Source organism: Lytechinus pictus, chromosome 12 (genome assembly GCF_037042905.1).
Source record: "Lytechinus pictus isolate F3 Inbred chromosome 12, Lp3.0, whole genome shotgun sequence".
In the NCBI taxonomy this organism is placed as follows: domain Eukaryota; kingdom Metazoa; phylum Echinodermata; class Echinoidea; order Temnopleuroida; family Toxopneustidae; genus Lytechinus; species Lytechinus pictus.
In genome coordinates, this window is record NC_087256.1 from 18723752 (window position 1) to 18741937 (window position 18186).

Sequence of the window (18186 nt, forward strand, 5' to 3'; positions counted from 1 at the left end):
GTGAGTATACAGTACTGTAGCTCATCTTCTTACATGATTTTTCTTCATTTATATATTTTTTGTGTATAAAGAATTTTTTTTTTTCCTAGTGGGGGGAAATAAAATTGTAGCCCATTTATATAAGTTTAGTATTAGTATGATTGGGTGTCCAAATTTTGCGGACATTTCAAAAATAGTCATCATGCTTAATTTGTTCACAAAATATTCACAATTGATACAAAACCAATTAAAAAATAGATACCACATTGACGGCAAGATTGTAAACTATAAAATCAATGACGAAAATGGGAAGTAGGTCAAGGGGTTTCGCCGGTATCGCAATCTCAAAATTCTATTCCAATCGACTAATGCGCGCTGTGCTGGAAATCCATTCTGAAAAAGTGTGACCTAACTTTGCGGACCAATGTTTTTGTGAAGATTTAAACAAAAACTCAAGTTGAAAAGGTGAGATATTTATATCAGACTGACGATAAAATGCTTTAGAATCAGTCAGTACCACATTGAACTCCATTTGTGATGACATCCGCTTGCAAAAATGATGATATTGTGATGCTTGTTGAGAATTTCAGATTTCTTCGGAACGGGCGCTATCCATGACAAATTTGCCGATCTTTTGTCAATATTTTCATGAATACTGAACTCATCCTAAAGAAACTTACGCGAAAAGGTAATTTTAGGTCGCTTTTCATGTTGATGATGTCAGATTTTAAGGATATTGGCTAGTTTTTTAGATAATGACCGTCCACGAAGTATGGACACACGCAAAGTTTGGACTCGCTGCCATTAAAGAAAACGAGTATTTTGGAGCAGCATTGTTGTCTCCAAAATACTCGGTGTGTGTGGGCCTATGCCATCCCGTCCCAGGCTCCATGGAGAGTAAAGCCTACGTCAGTAAATGACTTTTACTCTCCAGGAGCCTCCAGGCTACTCAAGGCTAGCGCTAGCGTGCATCGACGGCTGGAGCAAAAAAATTGACTTGATTTTCCCCGCCTTCAAATTCGATGCATCGATGTATTGTTGGATCAAATTAAACTCCTGTCGAAAACCGGTTTTCAAAATAATCGATGGGACCTGGATGGGACTACCGTACCGGTACTTATTTCACGATAAGGCCAATGTTTTTGCAGATATGATGCATAGAAAATTAGGCAAGAGTTCCATATGCACCCCTATCCTAACTAAGTGTCCCCGGCCTTAGGCGGCGGCGAGCTGAAGCCATAGCGGCATAGCCATAGCGGACTACGTCTACGTTCCTCCATTCCTCCAATCACACTCGCATACCCAGGCAACATTCAACCGCACACGGCCCGGGGGTTTACTATGCACATCATAGGAGACATACGGCACCATGTTCATCAGTTTTCTTAACATTTCTGTCTTAAATCATTAGGAGTCAAAAGCAATTAAAAACTTGAAATTGATATATTATTAATTTCGCTTATTCTAAAACGTTCAAACTTACCAGTTCATGCGTAATTTAGACTTCTAATTGCATATGACGAGTGGTATCCCGTTCAAATTGCTTGGCCAGTGCTTTCATGTTGCTAGCGCTACACATTTTCGTCTATTTGATTTGCGCTGCGATATAACCGCTCTAGTTATCCGCGGTCCGCTGTGGACGTACCGGTATTGTTCATTTAGCATGCATACACACGTACGTGCACAAAGCTCGACCCGGTTATGTCGCGGATATCGGATACTTTGAAACTGATGACCGCACCCTGTAGCTGGCGCTAGACCTATTTTGAAAAGAATACTGATCAAGTTTATTCCTCATCAATTCTTAATTTATTTAGTAAAATAACATCGACCTTTTAATACTACAATGAAGGGCGGAGCAATTTTTAATTTGGTCAGGCACCGATAAATAGGTGCTCATATTCTCTTAATGATATATCTTCTTAATTTTATGTCTTCTTAATTTCATGTTCTATTCTGGAGTTATATCCCCTTTTTCAAATGATATTGACATGAAACCGAACGAAGGAAGAGAGGAAAGGGTGAATGGCAGAAAAAAAAAGTTGAAGAAAGTGGAGTATTATTTAAAAGGAGTTTACTAACATTATCCCCATATTTTATCGGGGAAATTTATAGTCATCTCTAATGTCCCTTCTCAAAATAGGATCGTGTCGCTGTCGCCCCAGCTAAGGAGTTACCAGTACGTAATAATAATAATACCAACATGCTTATATAGCGCATATCACTGCCAAATGCGTCCCTATGCACTTAATTGGATATTATCCTGTTTTTAGCCCCGCAGCCTTTTACAGCGCGGTGGCATTTCGAGGAATAAATTCATGCCAGGTACCCATTTACCTCACCTGTGTTGAGTGCAGCACAATGTGGATAAATTTCTTGCCGAAGGAAATTACGCCATGGCTGGGATTCGACCCACGACCCTCTGTTTTAAAGTCCGAAGACTAATCCACTGGGCCACAACGCTCCACATAACACCATAGTATCACGAATCCGGGCCTTTCCTCACCTTTAACTTTATTGTTTATTTTTTTCATTTTTCTTTTTATTTCTATTTTTATACTTCTACACATTAAATATTCGAGTTAAAGATTGCCTCAAATTAAAGTATTTGGTATGGTCACTAGACCTGGAGAAGGCATTTGATTTAATCTCGTCTGAATTATTGTTAAAGAAATTTATCTTATTTTGGATTTGATCAGGAGGCAGTAAAATGGTTTCGCATCTATTTCTATGGTAGGCAGCAATCAACGGTTGTCAATCAACTTGTCCGGTTTTCGTAAATCGGAGTGCCTCAGGGGAGTATCCTAGGCCCCCTCCTCTTCTCCTCTTTATTATCACTCTAAATTATTTGGTCAGATCTGTAGAAAAATGTTCCTTCTCCTTATATGAAGATGGTAGGCACATGCATTCACTTTGCATCTAAAGAGCCCAGAAATTTAGAAATGACTATCAACAGAGTTTGAAGGTTAATTTCTAGATGGTTTTCTAACTTAATCAACACCGAGTAAGTGTCAATTTAAGTTATTAGGATCTAAAGCAAAGCTCCGTCTATTTGATGATATAGAGTACAAATGCAACATCATTAATTAAGGATAAGCCAATGTAAATATCTTGGCGTAATAATACACAACTCTCTAACCTGGACACCCCCCCCCCCCCCCCCCCATTGACAGTGTTCGGAAAAAATCTTTACAGATATTTAAAACGCGTTCGATGTCATATACCAAAATCACAGCTCTTATGCTGTACAAGGCTTTAATCCAACCGATATTTGACTATTGTTGTACAATCTGGAGAAATGGCAAATAAGAACCAACTAAAGAAAGCTCCAAGTTGTACAAAATAGGGCCCTGAAATCTGTCTTACAAGTTAACAGTCGATTTAGTACAGCGAATATATAACATTTTGAAGGTTGATCAACTCAACAATTAAGAGATGGAACAATCAGTCAAATTTTACCATTATTAAATTGGCCAATAATCTAGTTCCATCTGTTCTTTGTACTCGAATCACACTTAAATCACGAGAATATCTTCTAAGAAACATAAACCGACAAATTCAATTACCAAAGCCTCATACTATAATAATTATCTCAAAACAGTCCCCTTTATTCAGCTTCTAAATTATTCAATAACCTACCCGCATCCACTCGATCAGAAAAAAAAGCGACATTTGCACGTCTCATATCACTTTCTTACTTCAATTCTCCACCCCGACCACCCTTGTTGATACTCACATACCTCATTTCATTTTATTTTAATGTTTGATTTTGACATTACTTTAGATATTTCATCTCTTTATTTTTTCATTTTTGTTTGCTCCAATTTTACTTTTGCCAATTTTATTTTCTTCATTTTTGATATATTATGTTTTTCGTTGTTCTTATTTTTGTAAGCTCAATTTCATGTTGGCATTATTTGTTATCATCATTTGTTCACGGCCTTGCTGAAAAGCAGCTGAAAGCAGGTTTTTTAACCGTGATTAAAATAATAATTACAATACAATAAAGATGAAGATATGATAAAAAAAAATGAATTGATACGAATTTTATTGATACATCATTTTCGTCGACAAGACGATATAAAAGTTAGTTACCAAAATTAATAAGAGTGAATAGGCTACCATAAATTTTCGTATATGTGCCTACATTTGTTTTTTTTTTCTTTTTTTTCTTGTTCATAGAGATAAAGTTCCGGACGGATCACATTCTCCTACATCATGTAGGCCAAAATATATCGAAGGGACTAAAAGATAATTAAAAGTGATAAATTCAGAAAAACAATCATATTTCACCATGATTTTCAAGAAGAAAAAAAAAATACTCATTCATAAATAGTCCTGTTTACTTTTGGAATTGAAAATTATTTTATCAACTTTCTATATTGAGAGAAAAATAATTCTAGCAATGGCGTATCGTTTCCCTAAGCAAGAAATTGATTCGCAATGAGATGCACTCAACCCAGGTGAGGTAAATGCGTACCTGACAGGAAATTTTTCCTTTGGGTTCCTTTAGGCTAAGTAATAACTAATACCTTGCCACAATCTTGCTGTACTTATGATCATTTCTTGCCACCCCAAAATTTGTTGAATTCATTTTTCCTTAGCCGCATACAACCTAGTGAAATAATTAAAATTGTGTCTGAACTTCAGCCAAACAAAAGCCCTGGTTATGATGGCATTGATTGTAATGTTTTTAAATAAGCAATTCATCTTTTATTCACACCTTTGTGTATTATTTTTAATTTGTCAATAGAAAAGGGAGTTTTCCCTAGTTCCCTAAAATTAGCCAAAATAATGTGTACCCATATATAAAAAAGGGGATAGATCTGTATTATCTAACTATAGACCAATTTCTATCCTATCTGTGATTTCTAAGTTATTGGAGAAACTTATACACAAACGGTTATTGTCATATTTATGTTACAATTATATTATATCCAAGAAACAGTTTGGTTTTAGACCCAATTATTCTACCTATATGGCATTAATTGATTTTTGTGACAAAATAGCGAATGCATTCGAAAATAAGCAATTTGTTATTGGGATCTTCTTAGACTTATCAAAAGCTTTTGATTGTATAAATCATGACATTCTTATAGAGAAAATGAAATATTATGGTATCAGAGGTCTTGCTTTAGATTGGTTTAAAAGTTATCTTTACAATCGCAGACAGTACGTACGTTTCAATAATTATTCATCCCCTATACAAAACATTAATATTGGTGTTCCTCAGGGACCTGTTTTAGGTCCTCTACTTTTTATTATGTATATAAATGACTTACATTTTATTAGTAATATATTAGATTCTGTATTATATGCAGATTATAGTAATTTTTTTATAACTGGAAATGATATACAGAATGTCTGTGCAATACTAAATGGGGAATTGTGTAAGATAGGCCAGTGGTTTTTAGCTAACAAGCTGAAACTAAATACTGACAAAACATCGTGCGTGGTATTCCACACAAGGAATAAGCATATTGATACTAATTCTATTTATATAAAAATTGATGGTTCTAATATTCCAGTTGTAAATACCACTAAATTTTTGGGAGTAACTTTAGATAATCATCTTATTTGGATTACCACGTAAATGAAATATGTTGTAAAATATCAAGGGCAATTGGTGCAATCAGTAGGGTAAGTGAAATTGTACCAAATCATATTCTTTTAAAACTATATTTTTCTATGATCTTTCCTCACCTTATTTATTGCAACATTGTATGGGGAAATTGTACAAAGTATCTTTTAAATAGAATTTCTGTTCTTCAAAAGCGTGCAATACGGATAATTACAAACTCTTAGCCCTACACTCACTCAAATATTTTGTTTAAAGAAAAACAATTATTGAATATCTATGATATTCACAAATTTTCTACATGTATATTTATGTATAAATATGTTCATAACTCCTTGCCAAACTTTTAGGTAATTATTTTATTTAAAAAAAATATGTATATGATATGCGACAGAACGATAATTTGTATGTACCAAATTACAAATATAATTTTTCTCGATCAACCGTTAAATATTCAGGACCGAGTATATGGAATAGCCTTCCTAGTAGCCTGAAATCTTGCCAAAGTCTTTCGACTTTTAAACGAACATTTATAATTTTTCTTCTGAACTCATATTAATTTGCCTTATCCGTTCCCCCCCCCCTTTGGTTTTCGTTTTGGTAAATCTTTTGTGTTATAGGGATTGACCTTTGAAAGGTCTTGAGGCCTACTGTTAATCCCACCACTTTCTGTTAATATTTACTATATTTATAATGTACCCTTTTGTATTCACGTTTGAATGTATTTTTTAATGTGTTTTTATGCTATTGTACCTGTATTTTTACCAGATTGTGGAAATAAATAAATCTAAAAAATCTAATCTAATATATATATATATATATATATATATATATATATATATATATATATATATATATATATATATGACTCATGAGATAGAGACACGTATCTCACCCAACAAATTAATGCGAGCGCGAGCTTAAAATTTCTTTATATTCTGACCTGAAAGCTTGATATTCTAAGCATTTTTGGTACCAATAATTAAGATGGGTTTCTAAAAAAACAATAGATGCAAGCGCGAGCTGAAAATTTTGATATTTCGATCTGAAAAAATTTGAGTTTAATGGACGTTTTTAATAAAGAACAAGATATATATCCGACAAAAGATTATTGCAAACTGAAAACGGGACATTCTATTCACCTATTTGATCATGAAAAGTATGGGTTTTGCTACAGAAATGATGCGAGCGCGAAGCGCGAGCTGAACATTTTTTATATTCCAATCTGAAAAGCGGACATTTTGAGCACGATTTTAGACAAAGAACAAATTCTTATTTTTTATTTTTTGCACATGCGGAATTATTGGGGGGGGGGGGGCAAAACGATATGTTTGCCCCCCCCCCAATATTTTCATTGATGGGGCGATCCCCCTGCCCCCCCCCCAGGATCGACGCCTCTGGTAGTAGTAGTAGTAGTAGTAGTAGTAGTTGTAGTTGTTGTTGTTGTTGTAGTAGTAGTTGCTGTTGTTGTTGTTGTATTACTAATATTATTATCGTTTTCATTATTATAAAATATATTATATCGCCTGACAGAATTAAAAATGAAATGTTGAGAAAGATAGACTAGTTTTAAAGTCTCTCCATCTCCCCTTCCATCATTTATTTTATTCAGGATAATCTTTTTTTTTCTTAAGAAGGGGAGTGGGGTAGAATTCTTCAGTTTAGAAGAGACAGCACCCCCTCTCCCTCCCAAATATACGTAAGAGATTCTTTTCTTCAAAAAGGAGGCCAACTGTCGACCTCTTAGGCCAGAATTCTCAAAGGGTGGCTAACTTAGCCCGGGCTGACTTAGGCCCATCGGCTAACTAACCCCGGGGGGGGGGGGCTAAGTTAGCCACCCTTTGAGAATTCGGGCCTTACAGAGTGAAGGGAAGGGTGTGGGGGCTCCTTCACAAACGATGCATTTGGTGAGACGCTCGTTAATAGGAGTTTATGCCCCATGATGCACGACGAATTCAAGAACATTGAAAATTACTGTCAAAATGCCATTCAATGACAACGAAGAAGTCTTGGTCAAAAATTGGTGAATCAAATCAAATCAAAAGTTTCGTCCCAGACACTGGCTTGTCTTGACAAAAAACGACATCTGGCTCCAAAAACTGAGAACGAAACTGTTGTTCCGGTTAACCAGTATTCGAAAAAGAAGTCCAAGCTGCTCTTTGTCATTTGATGGGCATTTTCAATACACTTTCTGTGTTCTTGAATCCTTCATGCACCGCGGTGCGAATACTCGTTAATTATGATCACCAACACGTGTCTAATTTCACAGTCACGTCAGCAAAAGCGGATCCAAACGGTCCGATCATTGGTAACGACTTAATAACTTTCATCTGTCCGGAGACAATATCCCTGGTGTGACTGTAACATAGTCAGGGGTGGATCCAGGATTTTCCAAAAGGGGGGCACAATTTTTGAAGGAAAAAAAATCGGGTATTTCGTACCCGAAAAAAATTGACAAGCAAAAAAAAAAAGGTCTTCACTTAAAAAAAAGGCACACCTCTGTTTTCATGGCATTTTTACATTACAAATGTTTAATTTTGCTTCTCAACAGGGGGGCACGTGCCCCCTGTGCCCCCCCCCCCCCCCTCCTGGATCCGCGCCTGAACATTGTAATTAGTTGGGGAATCTTTAATGATGAAGAAATATCAATCATAAACAGCTTGTACGTCAAATCACCGCGCACGCTTATGCAGCTCTCCGAAATAATGACCGTTGAATGACGCTAGGGTATATAGGCTCATAATACGCCTACCTGCACTTTCATTGTCTTTCTTCTTTAATTCCGTCTCCAGGGAGTCCGACAGGAAACGCATCCTCAAAACGCTTCGCATTATTAGAGGATCTTCAAACAGGATTGAGGAGAAAAAAAAACACGTCCGAGAGGCCAAGATGAAGAATATTGAGAGCTACTCCAGTAGTAGTGACAGCGAGATAAGCGGAATAGTTAATGAAGACTGGTAATGAAGCACTCGAACACACTTCCATTTTTTTAACATCGTATCAATTTCATTGTGGTCGCAATGACATCCATTCCTGCCATTATTGAATAATAAGACCATAAGATGGTTCCGACTGTTATAATCTCGCTGACTTTTTTCTCCATCCTCGCCTTCTTCGGCATCCCGCTGAACACCGTCACCCTTCGTGTCATGCTGAAACGACGTCGCAAAACGAGCACGCAGATCTTCATCATCATCCTCGCGATAACGGACCTCTTCGTCTGCATCGTCACACCCATGCTGTGGTATATCTTGGTACCGACAAACATGTTTTTCACGGATGTTTCATGCATGACCATCACCTTCATCGCCGTATTCTCTTTACACCAGTCCATCTTCATCGGCGCGACCATAGCCCTCGATCGCTACTTCCTGATCTGCCGACCTTACAGCCAATTCATGACAAAGAAGCGGGTAATTGCCATAATGGTGGCTTGTTTGATATTTTCCTTCATCCTGGCGTTCTTAATTGCCTACTATTCCAAGGCGAGGTTGTATGAAAACAACGTCTTTAAATGCGATCTCGCAGGAGGGTCCATTGTATTTGAAAGGATGATGATAGCCGTGATGGTGATCTGTGGCAGTTGTATCGTTGTGTTGTATTGGAAGGTGTATCGAGCCCTTCGACTGCAGCGAAATCGTGTCATGGTTCACATGAACAACAACTTGAGGATTCCATCTAACCGAAGCCAAACCAGAGAATCGTCGACGACAAGGAAAGATTCGGTGCGAATCGGCATCAAAAGGGCATATTTGGATAACACAGTGGCCACGGGAATAGATATCACCAGGTCTTCACATTCCAGTCCCAAGAATTATGCTCAATCTAACCCATTTAGTGCAAAAGAAACACAACTTCACGGCGATGTCAAAAAGCTGTTTAACGAGTCGCTCACTCCGGTCAATGACGACGATGTTCATAATGTCAATGCTGCACAAGAAACACAACTTCATGGCGACGTCAAAAAGCTGTTTAACGAGTCGCTCACTCCTGTCAAAGACGTCGATGTCCATAACGTCAATGTTACACAAAAAACACAACTTCACGGCGACGTCAAAGAGCTGTTTAACGAGACTCTCACTCCTGTCAATGTTCATAACGTCAGTGTTACACAAGAAACACAATTTCACGACGACGTCAAACAGCTGTTTAACGAGTCGGTCACTCCTGTCAATGACGTCAATGTCCATAGCGTCAGTCATGTCAATGGGGCATGCACATCGACAGGACAACCGCCATTCGCACCGTCAGATTCCAAAGCTACAGTAGATGTAGGCGTTGTTGTAACGCATCACCGTCATCGGAGTGCCGATATCAACAATGCCGAGCGGTCACCCGCCCCTGTCACACCCGCCGATCGTCAAGCCACCAACATCATGCTCGTCATCACCGGGGTATTCTTGATCACGTGGATACCGGCGATCGTAGTCAATCTCGTCCCCGAAGAAGCATTGGTAGAGATGGCCTCGACGAATAACCATCTATATCTCTTCGTGTTTTTTCTCAAGCACACTGTATACATCAGCAACGCGGTCAATCCTCTCGTATACGGGTTCATGAACACTCGATTCCGGAAAGAATGTTTGAACGAAATTAGATACCTAAGGTCTTGTATGGATTGCTGGTCATCTTGAATCACATCAATATCTGCCAGATAAAACAGATACCATTTGACGTTTTACTCTATTTTCTGGTGCAAATTGTTTGATTACGAAACACTGTGCACTTCATGATCTGTCTGCGATCTGATTTTTGTTTGGTAGGCGTATTCTTGGAGCGGGGAGTTCCTACTAGATCTCAAAATTCTCACGAGCAAAAGAAAATGGGAAAATTGGTGGAATATTCAAGGCAGGTTGAAAAATACACTGTTAAAAATACTAGTAATTTTACAAAGAAAAATCGTAAATTTACAGGATGTTGAACTTTTAAAAACAGACGACACAATGATTTAACAAGCCAAACGTGTTTATGCATTGATATGTAAAGTAGAATTACAGGTTAAATGTAAAACAAAGTAGACTATAATATATTTGTAACAATCTTTGTAAAAATACCAACGAACTATCGTGTTTTTACGTTGATTGCAGTGCATCTATCGTATGGTGTCCGTATTTGTAAATTAACGGCGATGTTCATGTTAAATGAATATTAAAATGGTGTTTGGTTTTTTTTTACCTTTTTTCTTACAGTTATCCTGTTTTGGTTTTTTTTTGCATTTTTACAGCCCATCGTAATTTAACAGTTCATACTGTTTGTGAGTCCCAGCTGCTAGTAATTATTACTGTTTTTTACAGTTTTATTTTTAAAAGTGTACATAAAATGGGATATTACAAAAACCAAAAACATTAATTGCAAATGAAAGCAATCGTACAATAGAATTAAATAAGTAAATTTGCATTAACATTAAAAAGAATTGGGTTTAAGGGGAACTTACATGAGCAAAGATCAAGCAAACATGACATCGACAAAGGAACATTCAGTTCATCTGAATTATGGTAACAATATCGGAAAGAGCAGGAAAGGGAGAAATAAAACAGTTAATAATTCACTTTATAGTCTGAAACATAGTGTGGATATGGGCTTTCAAAGCGAAATACCACATACTTTGCATTAGGTGTTGATGTTTATGATAAAACAGGAAGATATTAATGCACATTAAAATATATGAGCAAAAACATAAAAGTTTTGGCATAAATTCTGTTTTTCCAAAAATATTAACATCAGGGGGAAACTTTGGAAAATTGGATTATGAATATACAATAATTCACATTCGGGACAGCAGCGTAGTCTCGTGACTGTGCATGGACAACGACATGTTATTTGCAATTCTTCGTCGGGTGCAAATCTTCGGATGATCTGCTGTCCTGGGGCCCGTTTCATAAAGAGTTGCAACTGTTGTAGCTTTGCCATTATGGTAACTACCATGGTAACCTTGATTTTGATTGACTGCAGCAGCTGAGCCCTGTTGCCATGGTAGTCGCCATACTGGCAAAGTTATATACAACAGTTGTAAAGTCTTTATGAAACGGGCTCCAGTCCACCAACTTTCGACAAAAGCCACTGCATGTGCTCTTCATTGTGATTTATCTTTCATTTTCAAAGGAGTTGGTGTGTAAAGCCCCTTTCACAATTGACGTACGATCACTTGCGACCTTTTGGTCGTGCGACAGGCTGCAACAGGCATCAATCGCCAGTCATCTCATAATATCGCACAGAGGCTTTCACAGTTGCAACAGCTGTCGTACAACAAAAACAACCAGTAAAACCCGTTGCACGAGTAAGTCGCTTATGATCCTATTGTGCTCGTGCGATCACATGCGAGTGTTGCCCGAGGGATTGCGAGGGGAACGGTCGCACACAACGGTAGTGCAATGTTGTAAGCCGTTGCGATCGGTCTTGCAACAGTCTTATGGCCCATCATATTATCGCACCCAGTCGCAAGACAGGTCTCTGTACATGTAGGTCGCTAGCACATGTGCAAGTGTTGTACGACCTCCAGTCGAGTAAATGCGACTACTTAGTTGTGCCACCTCTCGCACCAAGTCGTGCAACGTTGAACAACACTCCCACGATGATCGCCCGACCGATGGTACGACCCCGGATACGAGCTGATGCGAGTGAATCGGTCGTATTTGATTGCGTTCGGATTTTGAACATGTTCAAAGTTCAGATGTGACCAGTCACGACCACCTCGAGTTCGTGCGACCGTCTACAACGACTGCGAGTGCTCGCAAGTCACCAAGAGATCGATCGTGCAACAGCAGGAAAAAAACTGTTGCAGGCGGTCGTAAACTGGTCGGATGTCAATTGTGAAAGGGGCTGTACGGTCGCATACATGCGAATGCAACGGTAGTGGAATGTTGTAAGCCGTAATTTCGATCGGTCTTGCAACAGTCTTATATTATCGCAACCAGTCGCAAGACTGGTCTCTGTAGGTATCTAGCGCATGTGCAAGTGTTGTACGACCTCCAGTCGACTAAATGCGACTATACGTAGTCGTGTCACCTCTCGCACCAAGTCGTACAACGTTGAACAACACTCACACGATGATCGCCCGACCGATGGTACGACCTGATGCGAGTAAATCAATCGTATTTGATCGCGTTTGGATTTTGAACATGTTCACATTCAGATGCGACCAGTCACGATCACCTCCGACCACCTCAAATTCGTGCGTTCGTCTACAACCACTGCGAGTGCTCGCAAGACACCAAGAGATCGATCGTGCAACAACAAGAAAAAACTGTTGCAGGCGGTCGTAAACAGGTCGTACGTCAATTGTGAAAGGGGCTTAAAGGGGCTTTCACAATTATTGCTCGTGCGATCATTTGGTCACAATGCACACAATCGCAACGGTTGGAAGTAGCGGCCACCTGTCTATAGTGACCACCTGCTTATAGTGGCCACTTAGAATTCCCCCGCAGGAAATTAATGTGTTGTATAGACCCTGTCTATAGTGGCCACCTGCCTAATGCGACCAGTGGCCACTCATTTTGCATCCCTCGGTCAATATACTACCCTCTATAGCGGCCACTAAAATCAGCTTCACTGAAGCTTTTGACTCTGACAGTAATTGAATTTGCTAGTCCTTACATATTTTGCAGCTGCATCTAAACACGAATCGTACTCTTAAAATAATGATTATACAATTAACATAAGTATTTGGTGGATTGGAATAGATCCAGGTATGCAATTTTATATTTAAAAAAATAACTCATTAGAGACACATACTGTATGTCCAGTATATTGCACAATATCTACAATACATAGCAAATTCAAGATGGCCGCCAACCTGTCTATAGTGGCCACTTTTTTGGTTCCATTCGGTGGCCACTTTACACAGGTTTGACTGTAGTCGCACCGCCAATTATTGGGAAAGGGCTTTATATTGAGCGGCTCCTTAAATGCGAAAAACTCTCCAATGTCAGAGGACAAGACCACATAACTACTGTTCTCGAAGTCGGCATCGAGAAAAACACTGATTGTAAATTATTATGTATTGTAAAATGTTTGAAATAATGTGAGTTTTAAAGGGGAATGAAACCTTTGGAACAAGTAGGCCTGTGTCAAAACAGAAAAATCAAAGAATAAGAACAAGAAAGTTTGAGAAATATCGGACAAATAATGAGAAAGTTATGAGCATTTGAATATTGCAATCACTAATGCCTCTCATTGGCAATGCGACAAGGATGTGTGATGTCACATGTGAACAACTTTCCCTTTGATGGACTATAAAATACCCCCAAAATGTATCTTTTTTATTTTTCTAATGGTGATACAAACTCTTTATCCATGATGTATTCTTTAAAATTCTGTATTACATGCCCTCCTAGAGAAAGAACACATGATCTACTTATAGATGTAATAAAGAGGTAGTTTAAGTGAAATATATACTAAAGTAATGGAGAGTTGTTCACAAGTGACATCACATCTTTGTCGCATTGCCAATGTGAGGATCTCCATTATAATGATCGCAATATTCAAATGCTCATAACTCTCTCATTATTTGTCCGATTTTTCTCAAATCTGTTTCTTTGATTTTTCTGTTTTCATACAAGCTATCTTGTTCCAAAGGTTTCATTCTCCTTTAAGTAGGGCCCCGTTGTGAAGCAGCTTGAAAGGGACCACCCAAAATCATAATGGTTAGTCGCCACATACAGATTCAACACAAGGAACAGTCGTTTTCACGAGCATGATATTGCAAAAAAAAACCGGGTATATCTTTATAACTATTAATAATCTCACACCAGATTGATAATAGTGTGAAAATTTTACCCAATTCCATTAATTTGATGTACAATTAATTCACTATTTACGTCTCGCTGTTCATTTGAAACTGTCCATGTTCACAACTCTTGCTATGGCAAACGGTCCGAAACCACCCATATTGTCGAGACACTGGCATCTTTGTTTTCCCACTGAATTATCTGTAAAGGTCAAAGAGGTCGAGATTGATTATCATCTCAATGCTAAATAGATTACCTACATGTTGATGTATAATACTTTATGACTGGTATAATGGTTACATCTCATTTTTCTCCCAAACTTTGAGATCGAGCAGGCAGAACATGGCATATTTCTGTTTAAAACGTCACGTGACTAACGTATGATAGTTTCCGCTCCTAGACCCTTTTCATTTGGAACAATTAAAACTATCCAAACAAAATTAACTAACACATTTAATGTTGAAAGTAACAATGTTCTTGTACTATACAGCTTTGTCTACTGATATTTATAATATAGCTACAGTTTGAGAGGGCAAATATTTAGTAGTATCGAGTCTGGAAACGATTTTGATTTGCAATAGGGTCTGCGTACATATAGTATAAACTAGCAGGCTGCATCGTCTGCTACGAAAACCAAATGAGCGAACATGACCGAAACTAACCCTTATGTAATAAATCAATAGATAAATTAATGGATAAATGAATGAATAAAGAAAACGGGTTATAAAACATAGGCTATTAGCGTCAAGGTCGACAAAATGAGTCGTTACGTCAGTGCACACTTTAATTCCCTCCTTAATAATTGTACTAGAGAAAATCATCTTCATTTGGGACGTTAATTTCAATTCCTTTCAATTCATTTATTCACTTCAATTCATTTATTTATTCAACCATCAAAAGGATAAAAACAGTACAATATATATTATTAACAAAGTATCAGGAAAAAAATAGATGGTTCGGAGACCCCGAAGAAGCGATGCTTATAAAAGGGGTCACCACGATACATTAATACATTACAAATAACAAGTGTGAAGAAATGTATAATTCAGATTATTTAAAACAATAACAGAAAAATGCAATATAATGTGGTTTGATCAAATGATTACAAAATCAAAAAGAGTCAAAATCTTAGATCAAAATTAAATGACACACTCCTGCAGCAAGGATTGGGTAAAGGGGGGGGGGGTGGGGGTGGGAAGAAGCCCTAATGTATGATGTGAGATTATAATGCATACCATCAATAAACGGAAAATAACATTTTCCTGCATAAAAATCTAGATCTTGATAAGATGGAACTATTTTTATATCATTTGGAATTTCATTCCATAGTTTGGGGAAGTAAGTCTTTAAAGCAATGAACGTTCGAACATGTGGAGGGCGCAGGCATTTGCTATGACGAGTATTTGTGAGAATGGATTTGGGAATTTGAAACAAAAATGTCGCTGAAGAGACTGAGGTGGTAAGATTCTGGCATTGAGCTTGTACATAAAAACTAGGGAATTTAATGATATCAGATCTTTTAAAGCTAATAAATTTGATTGTAAAAGCAAAGGTTTTGTATGACCATTAAAAGGAGCATTTGAGATAATTCTTATTGCTTTTTTTTGTAAAATTGTCAATTTATCTAAGTGTGTTTTGAATGTATGACCCCATACAGTGTTACAGTAATTTAAGTGAGGAAGTATGATACTGTTATAAAGAGTAATAAAAATTGAATGGGGAACAAAATGTCTAATTTTAGAAATAACTCCAATAGATCTTAAAAATTTGGTACAGATTGAATTGAGATGTGGTTTCCAAAAAAAAAATTGAAAAAAATTTACTTGTGTTATAAAATGTCCACCATGAAAAATATCTAGAGAATGAGGGTCCCTCCTGCCTCCAGTTCGAAAAATGACATACTTTGTTTTATCTAAATTAAAAAAAAAGTTTGTTGCAAACAAACCAATAATCTAATTTTCTTAATTAATTGAAAGATCAATTTTTGTTTATTCCTTCTCACGAACACGATGAGCTGCTGAGCAAACGCAATTCGTTGACATGGCAACCAATCGGAGAAAGCACCATGGAATGCAATAGAAAGAGAGAGGGGGAGAGATAAAAAAAAAAAAACGAGATATTTATCCAGAGGCGGAACCTCTGAATTTTTATCATCCAAGAATTTATTATACCGATGTATATTGATGTAAGTTTTGAAAACAAGGTAAAACATTACAAAATTCCCAAATGACGTGAGTAATTATTGCGAGTTACATCGTTTTACTTTAAAGGATTTATCTGGCTCAGCCAGAAGACAAAATAGAAAATAAGAATGAAAATCAGAGAGAGGGGGGAGAGAGTATTATGCAGGAATAAAACGTGTGACATTTCACTTTTATTAATTTGTTGCATGGATACACAGATACGTACTTCCATAATAAGCTTGTCATTTATATTTGTTTAGAAAATCATTATTCACTTTTTTACATGTAGTGTTTTCACTCGTCGAGCCTCTAAGTTCAAGACACTGTTTTATCTTCAACACTTTTTTTCGTGGTAAATTTTTTTCCCGCTGATGATAATAATAATAGGCATTCATATAGCGCCATCTATCTAGAAATAATCTTTTCCGATGCGCACTGTTTATTATTATTATTACCCCGGCTTTAACTCGAGCTGCCTTTAAGCGCTCAGTGCATTCAAGGAATTAATCCTGCCGGGTACCCATTCACCTCACCTGGGTTGAGTTCAGCACAATGTGGATACATTTCTTGCTGAAGAAAATTACGCCATGGCTGGGATTCGAACCCACGACCCTCTGTTTCAAAGTCAGAAGACTAATCCACTGGGCCACAACGCTCCACAAAGTTATTGATTTATAAACTTATTAAACTTATGATAAACTTATAAGACTTAGTTTCATTATTAGTTTTAGTTTACTTTGATTAATATTTATGGATATACTTTGCTCAGTTTGTATCTGTTTAAAAGAAATAATAATAATAATCGCGGTATATTGACCCAGGGTAGTCACTTCAGGTGGGTGTTTCATAAAGCTGTTCGTAAGATAAGAGCGACTTAAAGAACGACTGGTGATCCTTTCTTTTAGTAAATGGTATACACCATTGGCAATGGTTTAGCGCGTAAGAAAGGATCACCAGTCGTTCTTAAAGTCGCTCTTAACTTACGAACAGCTTTATGAAACGGCCCCCTTCCGAAAACTGTTCTCCCAGCGGGCCCTGCTATTATTATTAAAAGTAAGTCCCCAAAATCCCAAATTTTTTTTTATTTCATGGCTGTAATTTCTTTTTAAGGAGCTAGAAACTTAATTAGAATTGTATCTTTAGTAAGGCCATCGCATACCTTACGAGTGGTCCACGATCCGATTTTGGAGCAAATCGCAATTTGCTCATTCTTCAGAAAATGTGAATGAAAAGTATTTTTTATTTGACGTTCAACTGAAAGAATACTAATATAACAATTTTGGATGAGAAAAAAGAAAAAAGAAAGGAAAAAGAAATAAATATTTGAATTTTACTTTATTCATTTACTTTTTTTTTCTCAAAGAAAACAAACGTTAATAATAAAATATTTATGATGGCGATAATAGTCAAATTTGACTGGTTGCCAAATAAAAATAAGAACCCCCCGATGATTGTAAGCCTTTATTTGGGGGTGAAGGCCAAATAAATTTCAAATTGTAGCCAGTCGTAGGATTTCTGACGTCATTACGACTAGATATTCAATTCGCTTTTATTCTAAAAAGGATGATAGCATAGTCACAGACATGCACGGAATCACAATAGCCTTATTCATGTATTTTGTACAGTCGTGGTTACTGAAAAGTTAGAGTCAGGTTCGGGGGCCTATGTTACAAGTCATGTGTTTCCTCTTTAAGGGGGAACTAAACAGAACCTGGGGAGG

The 18186-nt window shown here is 37.3% G+C and overlaps 1 protein-coding gene across 1 annotated transcript; it reads left to right on the forward strand.

The window, feature by feature from the left end:
• The first annotated feature begins 8619 nt into the window (after nt 1-8619).
• Nucleotides 8620-10191, forward strand: LOC129272506 (uncharacterized). The gene has a single exon (XM_054909646.2). The coding sequence runs from the start codon at nt 8620-8622 to the stop codon at nt 10189-10191; it is 1572 nt and encodes a 523-aa protein (XP_054765621.2).
• The last annotated feature ends 7995 nt before the right edge of the window (nt 10192-18186 follow it).

Excerpts from the sequence above, each read along its gene's own strand:
- LOC129272506 (XM_054909646.2), top strand. The coding sequence starts at position 8,620 with ATGGTTCCGACTGTTATAATCTCGCTGACTTTTTTCTCCATCCTCGCC.